The sequence below is a fragment of the Ovis aries genome, chromosome 13 (genome assembly GCF_016772045.2).
Source record: "Ovis aries strain OAR_USU_Benz2616 breed Rambouillet chromosome 13, ARS-UI_Ramb_v3.0, whole genome shotgun sequence".
NCBI classification, from domain to species: domain Eukaryota; kingdom Metazoa; phylum Chordata; class Mammalia; order Artiodactyla; family Bovidae; genus Ovis; species Ovis aries.
The window spans coordinates 70,788,790-70,813,958 of record NC_056066.1 but is presented as its reverse complement, the minus strand read 5'-3'; the positions used below and the strand labels follow the sequence as shown (position 1 = coordinate 70,813,958).

Genomic DNA, 25,169 nt, shown 5'->3' with positions numbered 1-25,169 from the left:
GAGTCATATTCCACCGTGTGTGTGTATCACATTTTCTTCTTTATCCATCCCTCTTTCAATGGACATTTTGGTCGCTTCCACGTCTTGGGTACTGTACACAGTGCTGTAATGAACATTGGGGTGTATATATCCGTTCAGATCATGTTTTTGTCTGGATATATGCCCAGGAGTAGGATTGCAGGGTCATATGGTAGCTGTACTTTTAGTTTTTTGAGGAACCTCCATGCTGTTCTCCATAGTGCCTGTACCGTTTAACATTCCCACCAACAGTGTAGGAGGTAAACACGTTTGACTGTCACACCTGGGGGTGGGAGAAGCTACTAGAATCTCTTGGGTGGAAGCTAAGGATGCAACTGGATATCTGCAGTGTACAGCACAGCCCCCTCCGCAAAGCATCATCCTGCCCAAAAGTCAGCATGCATGGTTGAGAACCAACCCCCAGCATCCATCATTTTCCAGTATTATCTACATAATATATTTTCCTTTTTTTACTATTATTTTATTGGGATAAAATCCCAGGAAAATGGGAATGCTCAGCTAAAGGGTATATTATGCTTATTGGCAGTTTTAGGAGACCTGGGATGGGGGTGGGTGATGGAAAGAAGGTTTCAGGTGACTGATGGTGAAAAGACAGCCAGGAAAGGGCATGTGTTCCCCCAGTGGGCAGGAGATGACACCCACAGACACACAGTTCTCCAAGATAGTCCCAGCATCTCCTAGAAAGTTGGAAATGCACATTTTCAGGCCTTACCTCATACTCACCAAATCAGAAACCCCAAGAGTAGAGCCCAACCATCCCTGTATTAACATGCTTCCGAGGTGATTCTAATGCACTCTCAGGTTTGTGAGTCACCGCCATGCACCACTTGTAGCAAAAGGCCAACTTATAGAAGAGCAAGTAGATCCCTGGGTCAGGAAGATCCCCTGGAAAAGGGAATGGCCACCCACTCCCATATTCTTGCCTGGAGGATACCGTGGACACAGGAGCCTGGCTGCATACGGTCCATGGGATTGCATAGAGTCAGATACAGCTGAGTGAGTAACACTTTCACTTCAAGGAAGAAGGAATGCAGATGGCCATTATGAAGAAGGAGGAGAAAAGGAACCAGCATTTGCTGAGTGTCTGTTACAGGTCAAGACTATGCTTAGGAATTAACACGTTATTTGTAATCATCCTAGAAACTCTGTGAACTGGAGCTTATCAAAAATCTTCCTACACATGAGTCTCACGGAGATGAAGACACAGTCATGATGTGGTTCGAGCCAATCTAACCTGGGGCCAAAGTGCATGGTATTTCCACAGCACCAAGAATAGAGGGGGTGTTCACCTAGCCCAGGGGTTTGGAGCTCAGTGACCTGAGACCATTCAGGAAGTTCCCACTATCTGAGCCATAGATCCTGTCCTCAACTTTCCTTCAAAGCATTGATTTCCTTCCCATTGCTTGCTGCCGCTGCTAAGTCGCTTCAGTCATGTGCAACTCTGTGCGACCCCATAGACGGCAGCCCACCAGGCTCCCATTGCTTAGTATTTAACAAGCACTTATATGGAGCTTCTTTGGTAGGTGACAGATCCTATTGTAAGGACTTTAATATTTGTAAGTCAGCATCTATTGCAAATGGTTGTTGTGAGAATTCACTGTATTATTCCTATTTACCAGACGAGGAAACTTGAGTTACAAAGAGGCTAAGTCATTGTCCAAGGCCACATAGCCAGTCAGTTGGTGGAGCCAGCATTGGACCCATGTGGTCTGGCTTCAGAGCTTGGAGATGCTGTTCCTACTAGGCTCTGCTTCAGGATCTGAGGGGTAGGGTGCCCAGATGCCCAACAGGAGGAGAGCCTTGCATCTGTCTTAGGCCTTCTGCTGTGCTGGTTCCCTTTCCAGCTCCAGGGGATGGTCAGATTGGGCCTGACTGTGTCCTCAATAGAAAGAGAGCCCATCCAGGGGAAGACAGAGAGGCAGATGCAAGCTGGTGAGAGAAGCAGGGGCAGACGGGTGGAGGCACAGACACCGAGAGCAAGAGAGATGGAGGTGACAGTGGCGGTGCCCAAGGTCCCTTGACCCTTTGAACTGTGGTAGTATGTGCTACTGTTGCTATGGTAACTTTGCCACCCTGGTAGAAGCATGGAGAAGCCCCAAGCAAGGATGGTGAGAGTAGGAAAGAAAGAAAGATAACCCTAAGTTGTATCAGACTCTTGCAATCCCATGAACTGTAGCCTGCCAGGATCCTCTGTCCATAGGATTCTCCAGGTAAGAATGCTGGAGTAGGTTGCCATTTCCTTCACCAGGGGAACTTCCCAACCCAGGAACTGAACCCAGGTCTCCCACATTGCAGGCAGATGCTTTACCAACTGAGCGATGATGGGATTAGGAGAGGGAGGACCCACCAGTTATTTTTCCAGGTTTGGTACCCAGCAGAGGTAATGAGCAGACAGAATGTGTAGGGCCTCAAGGATGTGAGTGGGTATGAAAGTGAGCTTTCTGGCTGCATATATGTGCTTATCCATGTCAATGTGTGTTTGCCTGGAGAGGAGAGGAGCTGGCTGGTAAAGCTTGGGCACAAGGATATACACGCATGGGTCCTTAGCTGAGTGAAACATAACAAGGAATCTTAGAGGACTTTCAGGAGCCTGACTGCCTGGGTTTAAATCCCAGCTCCATCTCTTAAAGCCTGGGTGGCTTTGGGGGAGTTACTTCAACTCTGCCTCACCCTTTCATCTGTAAAATGGAATTAGTAATACTATTAATCTTCCAGAGTTATTAGGAGAATTAAAGAAGTTAATTATGTTTGTAATAGCCTTAAATAATGCCTAGAAAGTGAGCCAATGCGGGTTGTGAAAGAATTCACAGGTTTTTGTTCACTTTCCAAGAGAGGAAAAGGGTCAGTCACATAGAGCTGAATGACTGAGTTTCAAAGGGCATGGTGTAGAAAAGAGGGGGTGGTCCCTAGTTGTATCTGGGCTGACCATTCTTCAATAGGATGTGGTTTTTCTGAGAATCTAATTTCTTCAGTTATTTTGCAGTCCTCGGGTATCTGAAAGAGACTTGATAGTGGACCTTGAGAGACACTGCTCTATTTTGAACAATGTTAGATGGGTTTGCAGAAAGAAATAAGTGCTATTTGTATGTTCATTAAATAAATACAGTAAACTTAGGATTTATCATTTCCTGGTTAGTATAATCATTTCCTGGGATTGCCATAATAAGGTACCACAAACTGGGTGGCTTAAAACAACAAAATGTATTCTCTCACAGATCTGGAGGCTGGAAGTCCAAAATCAAGGAGTCTGTGGGGTCATGCTCCACTCGAGATTCTGAGTAGACACTTTCTTGCCGCTTCCTCATTTCCGACGGAGGCTATAAACTCTTCAGCGTCCCTCGACTTGCAGTCGCCTCGCTCCATTCTCTGCCTCTGGCATTACATGGCCCCCTCCTTGTGTATCTCTAGCTAAATTCCCCTCTCCTTGTAAGAACAGTAGTCATACTGTATTAGAGCCACCTTAACTGGTTTACATCTGTAAGGAGCCTATTTCCAAGCCTGCATTGGCCACCAATTTTTCTTGTAGAAAACTTGAGATAAATTGTAAGCATTCTCATTTTTCTTGTATTATAGATATTTTAGTAGGATTTGGGGAGAAGTTTTAGAAACCACCATCTCATTAAGGAAATACTTCATTATTTTAACTTGAGGTTGCTGCGAATGGATATGAATGAACAAAACAAATGATACTAAATTGACTTTTTTCCTGGTGTATTAGTAAAATATTTCTAAAGTTGTCAAATATCTAATTCTATAAAGATGCAGTAAAATTTTTGAGATGATAAAAATAAAAAGACCCTATTTCCAAATAAGGTCAGACTCACAGAATATGAAAGTCCTAACCTCTGGCATGGGGCTTCAGTATATCTTTTAGGGCAGTGGGTCCCAGTATTTTTTTGTACCAGGGGATGGTTTCATGGAAGACAGTTTGTCCAGGGATTCAGGTAGAGGGGATGGTTTGCGGAATGATTCAAGCGCGTGGCTTTTATTGTGCACTTCATTTCTCTTACTATTACATCAGCTTCACCTCAGATCACCAGGCGTTAGATCTGGGAGACTGGGGACCCTTGTTTTAGGGGAACACAATTTAACTGGAAACTGTCATTTTAAAAGCATCAGTTCTTGTAGTGGTTGTTAGATGCCAGTTCTCCCCACCCACCCCCGTAGTGACAACAGTACCAGAAAGCGGCAGTGGTGTATCCTTGGTAACTCACTGAGAGACCTGGAGACCTGGAGATGGCATCCAGCTGTCATAACTCCTGGCCATGGTCCTTCTATGGGGTAGGGACTCTTCATTAATTCCGATCTGCTGGAGACCTTGTTCTCAAGAATAGGGATATCAAACTTCATTATGCATTAGGATTGCTTGGAGTGTATATTACTCATCTAGAGTTTCTGATTCAGTTGGTCAGGGATGAGGCCAGAGAAATTGTATTTCTAGTATGTTCCCAGGTAGAGCTGATGCTGCTGGTCCGGAGACTACTTGGAAAACCACTGTTCCACATTGGTGGTGCCTAAGCTTGGTGGCACATTACAACCACCTAGGGAGCTTCTAGAAACCCAGATGGCCAGGCTGCACCCCAGACCAATTAAATTAGGATCTCATCAGTAATTTTAAAGCTCCCCAAATGATCTGTGCAGCCAAGGCTGAGAAGCACAGCTCCAGAATACATCAAAGAATGTTTTTAGAGAAAAGCCATTCTTCAGGGTATCTATTTTAGAGGATTTGTATTTAATAAATAATGAGCCCATTTAAATCAACCATGGCTGTGTGCTGTATTTAAAAGTTTACCGGAGAGCACTTATTGAGTGCTTACTGTGTACGGTGCACTGGGGGAAATGCTTTGGTAAGTACTACACACCATTTAAATCTTCACAAACACCCTCGCTTCCTGGGGCACCCTGAGGCTACCTGCAGTTCTGCAGGCAGGAGGAAACTGACATGCAAAGGATTGAGTGACTTGCAAGAGCTCACAAAGCGAGTCTGAGATGGAGCCAGGTTTTGATGCCAGGCTGTCTGGCACCAAAGCTGATGTTAACTGCTGTGCCATCCTGCCTTCTGAGAGAAGAGGAAGTGGTGTGTTCGCCTTTTAATCCTGCAGTTTTCCATATCCTCGTTTACACTGTCAGCTCTGCTGTGGGGTAGCCCAGCTTCTGCCTCAGTTACAGCCATTCTGAGTTAGTGGGATTTGGATTAATGAGGTTTTGCCGTATTCAACGAGGGCTGGAATTGTTACCATGGATGGAATTTGCGCTTCTGATTTTGTCCCAAAAGGAGGAGTGGAGGAAAGTTAAAACAGGTGTCCTGAGCTGGCAGGCAGAAAGCAGGATAGGGCCCTGTGACTTCTGCCAACATGCCACATGCCTTGGCTAAGCACCCCCTCTGTCTGGGCCTCAGTTTCTTTTATAAAATGAGAGAATGATGTAGTTCCCTTCCAGTTCTGACGTGTAAATTTAATTGGATGTTCAATCATGTCAGCACAGAAACATCCAGGCTTCACAGAGCACAACACCGGCTTTTAATAGGAGTAGAGTTTCAGCAGTCTTCTTTGTCTGCCTCCTGCGGGTGGACATCTCTCTGGCTCCAGGTTCCAGGCTTTGTGTTTAAAGTCTGTCCAGAGACGCCAGTAGAGGGTGGGTCAAGGAAAGCCCTACGGGAAGGGAAAGAGAGCCTGGTCAGGGTCTCCCCTGGAGAGTGGGCATGACTGTTCACATCCAGGGAAGAGCCCTGTGGAATTCCAGCACTCTCTCATTTGGCGGGGTTCTCCTGTTCTCCGTTGACACGCGCAGGATTTTGCAGGATCCAGATGCTAGAATCACTTATCACCTCTTTTCCAGATAGTCTCTCAGTCTCTACTTGAACTCCTCCAATAATGGGGAGCTCATTACTTCCAAAAGCTTACACAGAGCATGGGTCTTGTCTGGCTTTTCACATTATGGTATCCTGTGTTAACAGCCACTGGTACAAAGCAGGTGCTCATTAAGTATTTTTTTCAACAAATTAATATGCACAGAGAAATAAACTACTACCTTTGAGGAGGAGATGATGATTTCTAAGAGCAGTGGGCCTTTGAGTTGGTTCCTAAAAGGTGAAGAGAAAGTAACCGAAGAAGAAAACATGGGAACGTCAGTGCAGGCATTAGGCTCTTCTGAAGGAGACCCAAGCAGTTCTACTTTATTCTGTCTTATTTATTGATGTGTTTTGGCCTGCACTGGGTCTTTGTTGCTTTGCAAGGACTTTCTCTGGTTGCGGCAAGCAGGGGCCACTCTTGGTTGCAGTGCGTGGCTTTCGCTGTGGTGGCTTCTCTTGCTGCGGGAGCACAGGCTCTCGGTGCACTGGCTTCAGGAGTTGCAGCTGATGGGCCCTCGAGTGCAGGCTCAGTGGTTGTGGTGCAGCAGGCTTAGTTGCTCCATGGCGTGTGGCGTCTTCCAGTGCCAGAGAGCAAACCCATGTCCCCTGCATTGGCAGGCAGATTCTTATCCACCAGGGAAATCAAAGCAGTTCTACTTTACTAGAAATTTCTTCCTTGTGTCCAGCTAACATGGTGGTTCTAATTCTGCCCTCTGGGGCCACACAGAGCCAGGGACCCCATGTGTGAAAAGAACGTTCCAGAATATTTGCTTTCCATGAGAAACATCCCCGTGTGTTTCAGACACTCTTCTTCCTCCTGTCATACCATGGTTCTGGGACCTTTCACAGCCTACAGTTCTCTCCATGGAGCCATTCCACCTGCCACCCTCCCTTACAAAGACTGGTGCTCAGGATTCACAGAACTCACCGTGGACACGTCCCCAGCCACCAGCCCTCAGTCAGCTAACAAGCAAAGGTCAGGGAGACCTCCCAGCGGTCTGTCATATCACATTGTCCCAACCTGTCAGAAGCAGCGAACTTGGATTGCTTTGTCTTGAAACGTTCTTCATCTCTCCAAGCACCAAGCAGAGAAATAGATAGGCTTGTGCAACGCCTGCTTTCTAACAGCTCTCGGTACTCCCTGCTGGTGAAACTGTGTGACCCAATTGGAAGGTATCTCAGAACAACTAGAGAAAAAAATTCCAAGTTCAGCAAGTCACAGGTACTTGAGTCTTACAGGATCTGAGGACTGCGTGAGTTATGCAACCCATGCCATGTTCCGTGTGGCTGTCATAGAAGGTTTATTTTTTTTTTCAAGCGTTCTGTTGCTATGGCCATTCTGTGGGCTGTGAGGGAGAAAAAGAAGTCTCTGCCTTCTATGTATATTCCACCATTTCTTCAGACATCCTAGGAAGGAAATGCTAAGTTGTTAGACAAAACTATTCATTAAGTAGAAATATTTCAGGTCCCCAACTAATTTCATTCAACTTTTTTTTTCCTCTTTCCTTGCATATATCCGTTTTTAAGTGGTCATAATTTGTAGTCAGAGGAGAATGACAGTCTTTTCTGCGCTTCAGATTGTAGACTTTACCGGCTACATGCCAGACACTCAGCAGGAGGTTGGAGTAGGTCCAGGAGGTTGGAAGAAGTTCACCCAAGAGGTGCTTGCCTTCCTGGATAGGAGAGTTGAATCACTGCAATTGGGTTAGTCAAGTGCTTAGTTCACATGGCAACGAGGCCCTCCGTGATCCCCTAACAGGGTCCAAACCAGCTATTTGCTGCTCTCCTCTCGCCGTATGTATTGTTCCTTCTTGGCTTTCATCACGTTTGTGATTTTATATCGATTTCTGTATTTCCCCGTCTAGTGCCTGTCTCTGTCATTAGTCTCTGTGTCCTAGGAGGGTGAAGGTCATGTTTGGTGTTTGCCACTGTGATCTTCCATCGAGCAGAGACTGGCACATGTAGGGGCTAAATAAATGTGTTCAGTGGAAGAGTCCACCCAGAAGAGAGAACCGTATATCTTTGGGGGAAGCAAGAGAAGATGTGACATCTGAATGCCACTGAGTCTTGAATGATAAAGAGGAGGTGGTCTGGGGAGAAGAACAGGGGCACACTGAGGGGTAAGGACTATTGAGGAATGCTTAGGAGAGGGGAGTGAGGGAGCTAGTGTTCCCTAAGAGGAGATGCGTGTAGAAGATAAGGTCGAGTTGAAGCCTGGAGCCATACGCTTGAGGGTCTGATATGCCCCACTCACTAGTTTGGATGCTCCCCTCTCTTTAGGAAGAAGAGGGAGGGGAATCAGCTAAGTTCTGTGACCTTAGGAGTGAATACGATCTCCCCTAAATTACTTTTTTATTTAAACTGTTTATCTGACTGTGCTGGGTCTTAGTTGCGGCACACAGGATCTTCGATCTTCATTGCAGCACACAGGATCTTTAGTTGCGGCTTGCAAACTCTCAGTTGCAGCGTGTGGGATCTAGATCTGGGACCAGGATTCGAACCTGGGCCCCCTGCATTGGGAGCATGGAATCTCACCCACTGGACTACCAGGGGAGTTCCCCTAAATTACTAGGATGGTTTTTAATACTTAAATTATGAATAAGATCCCCAAAGTACGGTTTTATGTTTTATTTCCTTCTACATACCTTTCATTTCCATTTTGTAGCTGCAACACCTGTCTACATATTTTTAAATTTTAGGTAGCATCATCATTACCATGAAAACATCCTGTCAACCATGGGCTAAAAACGAAGAATGTGAAAACCTGAGGTGTCCAATTTTTAAATATATGCTTTGGAGAGGCTCCATTTAAAAAATTTTTTTACCCAGATGTTCAGAGCTACCCAAACATTACTATAAAATGCCACTTTTCATAGAGGCAGCCAAGGTCTTTTTATTATTATTATGCCTTTGGAAACCAATGATTTGTGCCTAAGACAACTATCTCCATATTATTTTACCCTGAACAGAATGAGGTTGGTTGGGAGTTCTGCCCTAAGGAAATATCAAAACCCCAATACATAAGCATTTATAGTTCGAAAGTGAACTCTCTTATCAGATTTCCTTTTATTTCCTGCTGGGGCAGTATGAACAGAACTCAGATGGAGGCAGAGGGTCTGCTGTATATCTTTTCAAATTTATGATTAAGAAGGTCACATATACATTTTTAAACACACTCCTTTTTGATAATAAATGAAGAATGAAACTGTGAAATGTCATCAGAAGCCGAATTACTCGTTTTTCTTTCATTCACATACCCCTGCCTGCTGGCTGATTGCCTGCCAATGGTGAGGAAAGGCCCAAGTAACCGAATGCTTCATTTCTTACGGTTTTGCTGTCTGCCTGGAATAGTCTCACTAGTGGAGCAGCGTGCCTGTGGCCAGAGCATTTTAACCGAAAGATGCACTTCTATTCCTGAGCCCCCTTCCTTGCCCCAGGACAATTTTTTGAAAATGAATAATTCCATTTTAGGCTGCGTTTGTCTTCAAACTGTGGCCAGAATGAGAGAAGTGAAAGCTCTTCTCTTCCCAAGTCCAGACCCACTCGAGATGCTCCTCTTTTATGTTCTGTGTCTATAAAGCAAGCTCTGAATGGATGCCATGCCTTTGACATGAGGCACTCTAACAGATCATAGCGGGAGGGGAGGATGTAATCAGGGGATCTGTGCCTCCGGATGCCTTCCTGTGAGGTCATCCAGCACTGGCTGGATCCTTTGGGAGAAGATCACTGCCTCTACACAGGCGGCCTCCTCTTCACAACACCTTTTGGGTCCTGGTGGCTGCTCCCTCTGCTTGTCCCTCTGGACCCACAGATGATAAACAGCTCTCCTGTCACTGTATTATACCTCGAGTTCCGCAGAGTTGCAAAGAGTCGGACGTGACTGAAGTGGCTTAGCCTGCAAGCATGTATGCAAAAGTTTCTAAAATATTCCTATGTGTGTATGTGTGCGTGTGTGCACACACGGATGTCAGTCATATCTGACTCTCTGTGACCCCATGAACTATAGCCTGCCAGGCTCCTCTGTCCTAGAATTTTCCAGGCAAAAATACTGGAACTGCTTGTATTTCCTGCTCCAGGGGATCTTCCTGACCCAGGGTTCGAACCCACATGTCTTGCATCTCCTGCATTGGCAGACAGATTCTTTACCACTCTGCCACCTGGGAAGCCTAGGTTTATCATTGCATTTAATACCTCCTCTGACAAGGGTTCATTACCTCTTAAAACTGCCTATTTCATTATCAGATGGGCTCAGCTTTGGAAATTTTCTATGCAGTGCTGAATGTGACCTCTCTGGAACATCTGTTCTTTCTGTGTTAAAGTAAGAGTGACCAGGATTGAATTTGAAGTCAAGCCCTGTGAAAAATGGAGCGAGAGACCTGAAAGAATTTGCCCTCCAGATATTTCACATGCAACCCATAGCTTTGCGTATCATAGGAGCAAAGTTACTATGTTTAGATGGGTACGTATTGGGTGAACTCAGAGGGACGAGGATTTTTTTATTTACAAATATTTGAAGAACTGCCATGTGCAGGTTAGTCATAGTTTTATATCTCTGACAATAAATCTAAGACCCAATAGTTGACATTTAAAGGGAGTAGATTTCAAATCCGCACGAGAACTTTTCACTCTCAGTCTCCTAGTGAGGTGCCAAAGTCTCCATCACTTGACATAATCCGGAGGGCGGGGTGTGGGATTCCGCAGCAGGACTGCTGGAGAGAGGACTCCCGCAGTGGAATGCAGTTGAATCAGTGGTGATGATACAAAAGCAAGAAGAGCAGCTGCCACATGTCCAGCCTTCGCTGTGTGCCAGGCACCGTGCTCCATACACATTATCTCACTTAGTCCTCATTTAATTCCTCTGAGGTTGGCCTGTGAAGTTCAGAACATAACGAGGTTAAGGAACTTTCCCTGCCTCATGCAGCCACAGTCTGCATGGAGGGAAGATATGAACCCAAGTCTGTCTGATGCCAGAGCTGATGGTTTCAATCCCAGTGGTTGGTGTTAGAATCACCCGGGGAACTTGCTGGCCATACAGACATTTAGTCCTTGTCCTACTTGTATGACTCAGGGATCTGGGGGCTTTTTCCGCTGAGTGTTTCTGGTGTACATGAGTTTGAGCATGGCTGCTCCAGGTCGCCATCATCATTGTCATCATTGTCATCGTCACCATTATTCTAAATGCCCATCTGGCTCTGAGGGTTCGTATAGGGATAACTGTACATCTAGTTCTGCTTTAGCTTTTTTTTTTTAATTTAAATTTATTTTAATCTGATTTAACTTTTATCCTTTTGAGCTATAGGGCTAACTAACGTCCACTCTTACCCCCTGTCCCCACCAGGCCCTACTTCAATCCATCATTGTTTTGTGGGTTATTTTATGAGCTCAATCATGGAGAAGGGCCAGACTTCATTATGCATATCCTTCAGAGCCCCATAAGACAAATTCCACATGACCACATCTCCCTTTTAAAGTTAGAGATATGTTATGGAAATCTCATTATTTCCCATTTTAAGCTCAGTAAAGAACACACCATTTGTTGGGGGTGTGGCAGAATGAATGTCATATTTCTGAAACTGAAGCCATTAAAAGTTTCAGGATGACTTAGGCTTATCCCACCTTGACCTTGGAGGACCTTCCTTGACCCTGTTTCTGGGCAATGCCCCAGGGTTTGGGGGTTGAGGATGGGTGGGAAAAGAGCAGCCTGAACTTCCAGCCCTTTGAAGCAGCTGTCACTATCTGACTGTGATTTTTCCCCTTGCACATGTCCCAAAGGAAGCTGGCCAAGAAGCAGAAGGAGACCCAGAGTGGAGCACAGAGGGAAATGGGGCCCGTGGCCTCGGCCGACAAACCCACTGCCAAGCTCAGCTCCAGCCGCAATGATGAAGGCTTCTCCTCTAGCTCACAGGATGTGAATGGATTCGGTAAGTTGAGCCAACCAAGGGGAAGGGGATATCTGTGGTCCAGCTTGACCCTGGTACCTCTGCTATTGACCGCTCCCAGTGTCAGGTGCTGTAGGACATGGGGGCTGGATGCTTCCCTGGGAGCATCTGGATGAAATTTCCCTGGCAAAGACTGGGGGTACCCATCCAGAATCCATCCCAAAGAAGATGGAAATAACAGCAAGTCATCTTAACTTCTGCTTGTGCACAGAAAGCAGGTTAAAACTAAGAAACAAGAAGGAGAGCAGGATGACACACTTAAGGAGAAAAATATGCCATATTGAATTGAGTGTTGTAGAGTTCTCAAAGCAGTGTTTCACATAAACCATGAAAGGTAAATGACTTATGGGTTACGACTGTCTCCATTTCTCAGCTTAGGAAACTGAGGCTCAGAGAAGTGCTTTCTCCAAAGCCCCATGGTTGACAAGTAACTCATTCAGTCCTGGAATCCGTGCCTACCCAGCCTTGCCCAGTTCCCAAGTGGCATTAAGTCAAAAGCAATGGTATTCTTATGCAGAGTTAACACAGGATCAAGCTAATAGAAGTGGCCACGGTTTCAGGGTTGACCCTTGTCCAAAGGAGAACCTCAGGACTAGTAACCTAAAGCCATCTTGGCAATCAGGCTCAAGAGAGCTGACTTTTGCTCTTATGTTTCTGAAAGCCGGTTCTTTTTCTAGTTTTCATAGAAATGCTGGATTCCGCAGCCTCTGCTCCAAATTGGGGAAAGCAGGAAATCTAAAGGAATATGAACAGAGACACATGTTCTCTCCACACTGTGCCATTGGCAAAGGGAAGAAATCCTATTTTGTAAAAATCACTTCATTATTGTTATTGTTCACTGTTCAGTCAGGAGGTTGTGTCTGACTATTTGTGATTCCGTGGACTGCAGCATGCAAGGCTTCCCTGTCCTTCGCTATCCCCCACACTTTGCTCAAACTCATGTCATTGAGTCGATGATGCCATCCAACCATCTCATCCTTTGTCATCCCCTTCTCCTCCTGCCCTCAATCTTTCCCAGCATCAGGGTCTTTTCCAATGAGTCTGCTCTTTGCATCAGGTGGCCAAAGTATTGGAGCTTCAGCATCAGTCCTTCCAGTGAATATTCAGGATTGGCTGGTTGGATCTCCTTGCAGTCCAAGGGAATCTCAAGAATCTTCTCCAACACCACAGATCGAAAGCATCAGTTCTTCAGCGCTCAGCTTTCTTTATGGTTCAACTCTCACATTCATACATGACTACTGGAAAAACCATAGCTTTGACTATACAGACCTTTGTCAGCAAAATAATATCTCTGCTTTTTAATATGCTGTCTAAATTGGTCATAGCTTTTCTTCCAAGGAGCAAGCGTCTTTTAATTTCATGGCTGCAGTCCCCATATGCAATTATTTTGGAGCCCAAGAAAATAAGAAAACAATGTTTCCATTGTTCCCCATCCATTTGCCATGAAGTGATGGGACCAGATGCCATGATCATCATTTTTTGAATGTTGAGTTTTAAGCCAACTTTTTCACTCCCCTCACCCAGTGGTTCTTTGGTTCCTCTTTGCTTTCTGTCATTACAGTGTTATAGTCTGCATATCTGAGGTTGTTGATATCTCTCCCTGCAATCTTGATTCCAGCTTGTGCTTCATCCAGCCTGGCATTTCTCATGATATACTCTGCATATAAGTGATATAAGCATGGTGACAATATACAGCCTTGGCGTACTCCTTTCCCAATTTTGAACCAGTCCGTTGTTCCATGTCCAGTTCTAACTCTTGTTTCTTGACCTGCATACAGGTTTCTCAGAAGGTAGGTCAGGTGGTCTGGTATTCCCATCTCTTTCAGAATTTTCCACAGTTTGTTGTGATTCACACAGTCAGAGATTTTAGCATAGTCAATGAAGCAGAAGTAGATGTTTTTTTGGAATTCCTGAACCTCATGAACAGTATGAAAAGGCAAAAACAAAAACACATAGATAAGATCAATTTGGGATGACGGGGGTCTATGAGAGGATGAAGACAGAAAGGAAACAAGCACTTATGGACCGCCTTTGTCCACACCACCGCCTGTGAGATGCTTTCTATGTTTGTTCCCATTTTATAGATGATGCATCCAGAGTTCAGTGTTTGGCTGACCTGCCCACTGGCACACAGCTGTTTCCTGGTGGATCCAGGATCCGAGGCTACCGCAGACCCCTGATTCCTAATCTCACGCACAGCACAGCACCTAGCTGAGGAAGTTTACAAAATCCATGTATCTAGGCCCCACACCTTACTTGCTGAATCAAAACCTCCTGGGGCACCAGGAGTGGGAGTGGGACTCAGGAATATAGATTTTGTAAAAGCCACGCGGGGGGTTCTTACAGGCAGCTTGGTTAGAAGCACTGAACTTTGAAAGAGGCAGCAGAGGTTTTCAAATACTGGCGTGCTGCCTTAGGAAAGAGATTTTGCTTGAAACATATAATGATTGAAAAAAATAGTAAAATGAGTACCCGTACACCTTTTACCTAGGTTCACCAGTTGTTCACAATTTGCAACATTTGCACTCACTCTCCCTCTCTTTGTCTCTCTCTCATACACACACACGGTACACATACACGCAGTATATACACACTATATCTACACAATTTTCTGAACCATCTAGATGTAAGTTTTGGACATCGTGATACTCCCACCTCCAGAAAATTCAGCACGTTTCCTGAGAATGAAGACAGCTCTTCAGCATAATTGCAGTAAACTTATCTTACCCAAGAAATGTGACCTTGTTTCAGTCTCTGATAGACCAGTCCATCGCTGAATTTCCCCCGTGGCCCTAAAGTGCTCTCTCTTTTATTTGTTACTATCTTTTGGATCCAGGATTCAGTCAAGGTGCTCACTTTATATTTGACCTCCATATTTCCATCACCTTTTTATCTACAATGTTCTCCCACCTTTAGTTTTCCTTTCAGGATACTGACATCTTTTAAAAATCCAGGCCAGCTGTCCAATACTCCTGAGTCCAGATTCGTCTGAATTTTTTTATCATGACCATATTCAGGTTAAACGTTTTGGCAAAACTGCTGCACAGGTGGCATTGTGTGTATACTTCCCTTTGCATCATTTCAGTAGAAACTGTCACTCTGCTAAACTGTCACAAAGCTATCACTTTGCCCACTCTTGGTGATGCTAAGTTTGAGCACTTATTAAAGTTGAGAATTGGGCAGAGTCTTAACAGTACATACTGATTATTTCATGAGCAAATATTTAGCTTGTTTTCCTCAGAGAGCAGAGCAAGTTTACAGTCTACCTAACCACAAAGTCAGTTCTTTTTGAAAAAAAAAAAAAAATCTGTTTCCTTTTGGTTGTGTGGAGTCTCTGTCACCTCGAGGACTTTTCTCTAGCTGCAGCGAGCATGGGCCACGCTCCAGGAGCAGTGTGCGGGCTTCTCTTTGCCGCGGCTTCTCTCACTGGGAGCACAGGCTGTAGGCCACGTGGGCTCAGTGGTCGCGGCTCCCGGGCCCTGGAGCTCAGGCTCAAGAATTGTGGCACGTGGGCTTAGTTTCTCCTCGGCATGTAGGATCTTGCCTGATCAGGGATCGAACCCACGTCTCCTGCATTGGCAGGCAGATTCTTTACCAGTGGGCCACCAGGGAAGCCCAGTCTCCCCACAGAGTCAGTTCTGAATCCATTCTCCACACAGGTGAATTTCTGGGATTTGTACATTCCAGCAGAGGGCAGGAGAGGCAGAAAAGGGGATGGTAGGGAACTGGGCTTGGTTTCTCCTTGTAGGTGCACGCTGAGCGCCCCCGACCCCATGCCCTGCCTCTGACTGTGTTAACTTGTCACTGACTCTCCTGCTTTTGTTCTGGGCAAGGGAGTTCACTAGCAGGTCTAGCGGTTGGCACGTGCTGGCCAAGTGGCACCTATTGACCAAACTCTTTCCCATCCAGGCCAAGCACTTGTGCACACTTATTCCATTTGTAAAAATGTCGTGGGAGGATTCTGAAGACCAAAGAGATGTGGTCAGAGACACACGACAGACATGATGACACCCAACTTATAGGCATTTGACCACGAGTGCAAACCTGGGGAACACCAGTTTCTTGGATTTCAAGGGGAAAATACCACTTTCATTTCCCCCATGGGCTAAAGCTTGGACTGTTTAAGATGAAAGCACCCAAGACTGGGATGGATTGGCCGGCCAGTGAGGAAGAAGCGGCAGATCCAATCAAATCTAATTAGATGTCTTAAAGTCCAGATACAATCTTTCCAAGATTGCTGTGTGTGTGTTTTATATTTATATACACACAGGCATGACATGCATACATACACAGACATGTGTGTATATATACATATTGGATGTGCATTTATTTTAATATTGTTTTTAAGAAAGAAAAAATTCAATCAACATTATACTCAGTCATTAAGACATTTTTGCATTTGTATGAATCAATGAGTAGTTAGGATTCTGTCTATTTATCTGGTATCCTCAGGCTAGAACCACCAACATGTTCTGGAGATTCTTTTGAATGCCCTGAAATGCATCAGGTACCTTTTAAAATGCTCTGTGGAACCACTTGGATGTGATTTGAGGGGGGGTGGAATGTAAGTAATGCTTACATTGGCGATGTGGAAATTGCTCCTGAAATCACCCTGATGTATGTAAAATTGAATCTATTTTTGTGACATTAGGAAAGTGACTGGCTTCTGCATCAGTGTCTTTAGGAGGCCCTGAGATTATTCACAAAAGCTGAGGAAGCACTGAGCATAGAATAGGTGTCACATTGGAAAAGATTACAGAAAAACCTGGCCCTGAGCAATTATTTCATTACAGAACAGGTGGCCCCTGACCTAATTCAACCTTGGCACCCAACTGTGTGAGTTTGTTTTCCCGGATTTTCAATTCTAAGTGACCACTGAGTTCTACAGCATCCATTCCCTCAAGCCTCCCAATTTTGTAGAGGGCTAGTGACCTCCAGGATACAGGGGTGATGGCTCTCTGTCAGGTGGGCCGTTGCTCTGGAGAGCTTTGGCATTCTTGAAAAAGGAGTGCTTGTCAACAATGTCCATTGTTTTCCGTTTAAAGGATTGCTGGCTTTTATTAAGTAATCTCATTTTTATCTTATTGCCCTGTTTACCTGCTTGTTCTTTTTCTGAGATCTTTGGCTCACTGGGATCATTTTCTGGGTCTTTCTCCTAGTGCTTTCTTTTTTATATTACTGTTTAAATCTTCCTTATGTCTTTTGTTCATAGTCTCACCCTCTGCTTGTTTATTTTTAACCCAAATCAAAATGCTTCAAAACAAATCACTGTTGAATTCTGTGATACAAGGCTTAGCTATCTATCCTTCCTGTAATAGCATTTGACAGACTCACTTGCCCATTGGGTACTGTTAGTAAACTCCATCTTCATTTTTTGCTTCTATTCTATTGAATGGTTTCATGTCTGGTGGGTGAAGGCAGTTTATCTCTTAGGAGCATCCCATGCTGGACCATCAGGCTATCTGTTCAGTAAAGAAGCAAGCATGGTTGAGGGTTTGAAAGAGACATTCAGTGGCCATTTTCTCATTGCTTAGTATATGCCTGTCCCATCCTGAGTCCCGAGCATAGTTTGGGGAAGGGCATAATTATAAAAATGAATAAAATGGGGCATCATCGCAAAAATAACAGGTGTTTCTGCTTTTAAATTTTTCATAGTTTACAGAAGTTCTTTTGTAAAACCCTGGAGCTGTATATCCTTATTCCTGCACCGCAAGAGAACTAGCAAGTTTATTCTTACCCCCATTCTACAGATGAAGAAACTGAGGTTCACAGACTCCATACCCCAAATCACACAGGCATTATTTGCAGCATCATGATAAGGACTTGTCTCTCCTGACATCAATTAGGTTTTATCCACTTAGTTCTACAAAAATTTAGAAAAACATCCATAAAAGTACCTATGAAAAATAGCTGTATGAGAATTAAATAATCAGAATCAGGAAAACACAAGTGAACACAAGAGGGTCAAGACCAGGTTATTTTAAACTATAGCTACATTATATGAAAATTTAGTCTAAATAGGCAGGCTGGCAACTTTCAAATTCCAATTTGGCTCTGTGTTCTCTAGTAACAAAAACCCAAATAGGAAGATCGTTTGTATTGGCAGCTACAATGTGCTAGACTGTATACTTTATATAAATCCCACTCTTAAGCTTCCTAGGAACCCTATAAATTAGATATTAGTCCCATTTCATCAGTGAAGAAACTGAGATTCAAAGAACTGGAGTAAAGAAAGCCAGTGCTGGAGAAGACTCTTGAAAGTCCCCTGGACTGCAGGGAGATCAAACCCGTCCATCCTAAAGGAAATCAGCCCTGACTATTCATTGGAAGGACTGATGCTGAAGCTCCAGTACTTTGGCCACCTGATTCAAAGAGCCGACTCATTGGAAAAGACCCTGATGCTGAGAAAGGCTGAGGGCAGGAGGAGAAGGGGATGACAGAGGATGAGATGGTTGGATGGCATCACTGACTCAGTGGACGTGAGTTTTGAGCAAACTCCAAAAGATACTAGGGCTTCACTGATAGCTCAACTGGTAAAGAAGCCACCTGCCATTCAAGTGACCCTGGTTTGATTTCTGGGTCAGAAAGTTCCACTGGAGAAGGGATAGGCTACCCACTCCAATATTCTTGGGCTTCCCTGGTGGCTCAGATGGTAAAGAATCTGCCTGCAATGTGGGATACCCAGGTCCAATCCCTGGTTTGGGAAGATCCCCTGGAGAAGGGAAAGGCTACCCACTCTAGTATTCTGGCCTGGACAAAGATAGTAAAGGACAAGGAAGCCTGGCATGCTGCAGTTCTTGGGGTTGCAGGGAGTAGGACACGACTAAGTGACTAAACAACGGCAACACAGTCAATTCAGTCGCTCAGTCGTGTCCAATCCTTTGCGACCCCATGAATCGCAGCATGCCAGGCCTCCCTGTCCAGCACCATCTCCCGGAGTTCACTCAGACTCATGTCCATCGAGTCGGTGATGCCATCCAGCCATCTCATCCTCTGTCGTCCCTTTTTCCTCCTGCCCCCAATCCCTCCCAGCATCAGAGTCTTTTCCAATGAGTCAACTCTTCGCATGAGGTGGCCAAAGTACTAGAGTTTCAGCTTTAGAATCAGTCCTTCCAAAGAACACCCAGGACTGATCTCCTTCAGAATGGACTGGTTGGATCTCCTTGCAGTCCAAGGGACTCTCAAGAGTCTTCTCCAACACCACAGTTCAAAAGCATCAATTAGTTGCCGCTCAGCTTTCTTCACAGTCCAACTCTCACATCCATACATGACCACAGGAAAAACCATAGCCTTGACTAGACGGCCCTTAGTCGGCAAAGTAATGTCTCTGCTTTTGAATATGCTATCTAGGTTGGCCATAACTTTTCTTCCAAGGAGTAAGTGGCTTTTAATTTCATGGCTGCAGTCACCATCCACAGTGATTTTGGAACCCAAAAAAATAAAGTCTGACACTGTTTCCACTGCTTCCCCATCTATTTCCCATGAAGTGATGGGATTGGATGCCATGATCTTCATTTTCTGAATGTTGAGCTTTAAGCCAACTTTTTCACTCACCTCTTTCACTTTCATCAAGAGGCTTTTTAGTTCCTCTTCACTTTCTGCCATAAGGGTGGTGTCATCTGCATATCTGAGGTTATTGATATTTCTCCCAGCAATCTTGATTCCAGCTTGTGCTTCTTCCAGCCCAGAGTTTCTCATGATGTACTCTGCATAGAAGTTAAATAAGCAGGGTGACAATATACAGCCTTGACGTACTCCTTTTCCCATTTGGAACCAGTCTGTTTTTCCATGTCCAGTTCTAACTGTTGCTTCCTGACCTGCATATAGGTTTCTCAAGAGGCAGGTCAGCTGGTCTGGTATTCCCATCTCTTTCAGAATTTTGCGCAGTTTATTGTGATCCACACAGTCAAAGGCTTTGGCATTGTCAGTAAAGCAGAAATAGATGTTTTTCTGGAACTCTCTTGCTTTTTCCATGATCCAGCAGATATTGGCAATTTGATCTCTGGTTCCTCTGCCTTTTCTAAAACCAGCTTGAACATTTGGAAGTTCACGGTTCATGTATTGCTGAAGCCTGGCTTGGAGAATTTTGAGCATTACTTTACTAGCATGTGAGATGAGTGCAATTGTGCGGTAGTTTGAACATTCTTTGGCATTGCCTTTCTTAGGGATTGGAATGAAAACTGACCTTTTCCAGTCCTGTGGCCACTGCTGAGTTTTCCCCATTTGCTGGCATATTGAGTGCAGCACTTTCACAGCATCATCTTTCAGGATTTGAAACAGCTCAACTTCAATTCCATCACCTCCACTAGCTTTGTGTGTAGTGATGCTAGGCCCACTTGACTTCACATTCCAGGATGTCTGGCCCTAGGTGAGTGATCACACCATCATGATTATCTTGGTCGTGAAGACAACAGCAACACACATATGCATAGAATGGAGATGGATCGGAAGCCAAAATAGAGTTATCTGACTCCAGAACCCAAGCTCCCTCTCCTGCACTAGGAACGTAGCTATCACCACTCAACTGGTCTCACCATGTGAGGCTGCTAATGGCTGGGAGAGAGGGAGGGCTCCACACCTCTCCTGATGCTCAATCAGCCTTTCCTCCACATGGGCAGAAGCTACTACCACCATAGTGTCCTGCATGAAGCCAGTCAGACTCACACCAAGTGCCAGGCTCTGTGATGAGCATGCCCAGAAATGGATCTTAATCCATCCCAACAGTAACCCTCTCCAGTTGGTACGTTTATTATCAGACCCATTTTTCAGGAGAGGAACAAGGTCTTCCTCAGGTCACACGATGAGTAAATGGTGAGGTTTGGACCTCAGATCGGATGTTCTACTTTCGAAACCAAAGCGTCCTGTCTTTCCTGCAACCTTAAGCTTTCTCTCCATCACAAAGTGGGTGAAAGAAAGAAAGGAGATCAACGTTAATAGCCTTTCTGGCTGATGGGACAGGGCCTCTGCTTGGTTTCTCAGCCCAAAATGCCTGTCGCAGGGAAGGACCCATGAGAATTGTCCCACAAGAAACTTCTTAGGAATTGGAGCCACAGGCCAGATGGTCCCATTCCATCCTTGGGCACTCCCGAGCTGGCCCCTGCCCGAGATAGATACATAGAGAGAGAGCTCACAACCTGTTGTGGGAGACACATGATACAACAATGAGCATCTCTGCACGATCTAAATGTGTATGTATGAATGAATGATAGACCTGAACTTCATCCGAGATCTTCTAGCTGCAATCCTGTATCTGGCTCCAGCTCTTCTGGTACTGACTTCTGTCTTCTTTTAAGCTGAAATCTACTCTCTGTAACTTCCATCCATTCACTCCTGATTGTGCACAGAAGTATGGATTGGCCAGCAACCAGACGCTGGCCCATGTCTGCCCTCTGGTGTCACACAGGGTAATGAAATCAGTCTTTCCCTTCCTGCTGCTCCCAGCCCCAGCTTTGGACGGCTGCCAGCTGTGTGCCCTGCAGGTCCTTCCCTCAGGCTAAGCAGCCCCCACATCAGCTATCAGACTTCCTCAGTACACATTTCTGTTTTCCAATCTGTTCAAAATCTTGATTGGCACATCTGTCTCCATTTAGTCCATGTCCGTGGAGTGTGTGGTTTCCGAGTCTGTGCCGGGCCAAATTAACTGGAAGTTCAGAGAACTGCTACCCCCTCACTCTCTACACACCTGGGTTCAGAACACACTGCTCACGTTTGAATTAACCTCCAAATGCCCATCACAGATCTGCCTCCTGCAGAGCTTATGCGGGAGGGATTTGAGGGGCCCAGGTAAAGACTTTCTATTTCATCTGTGCTGTGCCTTCTTGTTGGATTTGACCCTGTTATCCCAGAGTACTAAGATATTTTTGATATCTGGTTGTGTCAGCCAAGGAGCTCACTTAATCCTCCCAGTTTGGGGCCTCAAATTATAATAATTATTAGATTACTAATATTCATCATACCAGCTATTATCTATTGAGCATTAATTATGAGCTCGCTTCCAACTGAGCATTTTATGTGCATTATCTTGTCTCATTGGTGTGCTGGGAAGACTAAATAACTGTTATGATTATCCCTGATGATTTACAGGTGAGGAAACTGAGGTTTTAAATAATGAGGAGCTTGCCTAAGGCTTCATAGTTTTAAATAGCAGGCTTTTAAGCTGGAACTTAAACCTGGGTCTGTGTGACACCCCTAAGCCCATAGCCAAGATCATTCTTATATACCGCCTTCTGTAAGATAGATGTTATTCTCCCCGTTTTATAGAGTTGTTGTTCAGTTGCTCAGTCATGTCTGACTCTTTACCACCCCATGGACTGTAGCACACCGGGCTTCCCTGTCCTTCACCATCTCCTAGAGTTTGCTCACTCATGTCCATTGCATCAGTGATATAATCCAATCATCTCATCCTCTGTTATCCCCTTTTCCTCCTGCCCTCAATCTTTCCCAGCATCAGGGTCTTTTCCAATGACTCGGCTCTTTGAATCAGGTGGCCAAAGTATTGGAGCTTCAGCTTCAGCATCAATTCCTTCCAATGCATATTCAGGGTTGATTTCCTTTAGGATTGACTGGTTTGATCTCCTTGCTGTCCAAGGGACTTTCATTTTATAGAGAAGGAAACTAAAGTTTTCAGTTTCAGACAGACATTGAGACATTTGCTCAAAGTGTAGTCCCCAGATCAGCAGTATCATAATCACCTGGAATCTTCTAGGAGGCAACTTTTTGTGCCTTTCACCAGGCCTGCTGAACCCAAACCTCTGTGGATAGAGCTCAGCAATCACTTGTAGCTTGTGGGGCCTTAATTCCCCCAACCAAGGATTGAACCTGGGCCCACAGCAGTGAAAGTGCTAAGTTCTAATCACTGGATGGTCAGGGTATTCCCTGCAATCACTCTTTTTAAAAAGCCTTCTAGGTAATACTGAGGCACCTTAAAGTCTGAGAATCGCTGGCCAGTAGTAAAGCCCAGGACTATGAGATTCCAAAGCCCTAGTTTTTCTGTGTGCCGGATTGACTTTGATAGTACAGTTGCAGGCATACTGAGAGAGAAAAGCTAATTTCCCCTTTCTCAAGGTGGATCCACCAAGAAGAGGGGCTTCCTGGAGATGCTGGACCTGAAGGCTGCTAAAGCCTGTATATAGCAGTGACAGCTCCTAAACCCAGGGGTCCCTTTGAAACCATCTCTGGAACTTTCTCTCCTTTTGTCTGAACAGCTAACAACCTGAGAATCAGACTAGAAGGAGTGGAAATTTACAAGGAAAAGCAATCATGAGTCACATGTTGAAACTAAAAGCTCATCAGAACATTGTGAAAAGGAATAAAAAGAAAAACACAAAATTCTGTCTGCAGGGACAATTGTATTTTCTGGTTGTTCCAGGATTAAACTGAATCCAGGAGAATTGAATGTTACAAGCTAGCCACCATAGTTTTATTGAATATTTTATTGCGATTATTGAATATTTTGCAATCATCCTCTTGGCTGACAGATTTAAAGGACACACTTATTAAGTTCCTGGCAACCCAGAGTTGAGTGGAATTGTTCATTCCTTGGAAATGGAAATTTAAATGCCTTGAGAAAGTAAACAAATTCTTTCACATACATTAAGGAATTAAACTAAGTGTCAGAGAAGGATATTAGACTCAAAGGGGGACGTAATAGACCATCAAAACTAAGAATTATCTTAGACACCATCTGTCCCTGCCTTCTCATCTTAAAGATGAAGAACTGAGTCCCAGAAAGTTTTCTCAAGGTCAGCCATTGAGTCAGTAGTAAAACCTGGGCTGGAGTTGGGAGCTGTAACCACTCTGGTCCTTGTCCCCGGGTCCCCTTCAGAGAAGGGAAGTATAGTCAAGAATGGTTTGTCTTCTGATTTCTGTAGACCCCCAATCTGATTTCTGCACAAATCAAACCTTCTCAGATTGAATTATACTTTTCATCTCCTGGTTATGGGAATAGCTGAGGTGTTCCTTTAAATACTCATTGACTGCCAACTATATGCCAAGCAGGGTAGGGATTGTAAAGATAAATAAGACATGGTTTGTGCCTTCAAGGATATTACTGTCCTCCAAGAGGAGACCTGTAAGTGGATTAGTTTCAATAAATGTGATAAGTGATAGAGAAAAGGCATGTATAGAGCCCTAGGAACACTGATCAGAGACTCAGCAGGTGATTAATTCTGCCTAAGTGAGTTAGGCAGTACTGTCTGTGAGGGAATGGATTTTGATTTGAAGAAAGTGCAAGAAAAAGATCCTCCCAGATAGAAAGGAAAAAGGCTTGTAAGCATACAGGATATGGTGAGCTCGAGGAAGGGGCCTTGAGGTATAGGGTGCTTTGTTTTGAGATCATTTTGGCCAGAAATACAGCTGGAACGGTAGCAAGAACCTGCTTGAGAAGAAACTTGCATTTCCTGATTTCAGTTCACTGGCTTAAATTCACTTTCCAAGAAGGGTGCCAGTTTGGAAATTAGGATGATCCCAGTGTTAGGTGCTCTAGCATATTGTTGGAACCTGGCCTCATATTCTCTTCAATTTGTATCAATTCTGCTTTCCTTTATGAATAAGTAGGGACAACATTTTTGTCAGCCACAAACCTTTACTTTTCATTGTGAGCTGGCTAGCCATTCTTCCTCAGGAAGAGGAAGAGATTCAGGAAAGCTGCAAAGCTGAAGTTGCTTTTGACAATTTATGCAAGGCCACTACATCTTGAGAAGAAAATAGAATTGTTCTCTACACCTCACAGGTGGTGCTGAATCGCAACAGGGCACTTACGAAGTGCTTGTTAAAGTAATCAGGGATAAAGAAGTGATGTTGAAAATGTAAATATATAGTTGCTAGGGAGCAGAATGATCTGAGCTTAGAGACCAGACTTCTTTTCTTTTCCCTCAGCTCCAAGCTACAGCCTCGATAAGTTGAAAACATTGATAATAATTCTACTATCTAACATTTTGTGAGTAATTCCTAAACAAAGTACTTAATGTGTGTCATTTCCTTTCCTATTCTCAACAATTCTATGAGGCAGATAGGGAAACTAAGGTGCAGAGATTTTAAGTAACTTGCTAAAGGGCACGCAACTCCAGGAAACCAGACCCAGGATTGAACCTGGATTTGTGATTCACCTATCAGCAGCCTGTCCTTGAAATGCTTTCTTTGCTTGACTTTTGTTGCTGATGAGTTGCTCAGTCATGTCCAGCAAGTTGTGACCCCATGACCTGCAGCATGTTGGGCCTCCCTGTCCTTCACCATCTCCTGGAATTTGCCCAAGTTCTTGTCCATTGAGTCGACGATGTCATCCAACCATCTCATCCTTTGCCACCCTCTTCTCCTTATGCCTCCAATCTTTCCCAGAATCA

General features: G+C 44.6%; 1 protein-coding gene across 1 annotated transcript in view; it reads left to right on the top strand.

Moving 5' to 3' along the window:
* PTPRT (protein tyrosine phosphatase receptor type T) overlaps positions 1 to 25,169 on the top strand; it is a 1,166,895-nt gene that overhangs the window by 1,021,900 nt on the left and 119,826 nt on the right. Inside the window, exon 16 of the mRNA XM_042230145.2 lies at positions 11,663 to 11,811. Within this exon, the coding sequence (XP_042086079.1) occupies positions 11,663 to 11,811 (149 nt within the window). The remainder of the gene's footprint in view (positions 1 to 11,662; positions 11,812 to 25,169) is intronic.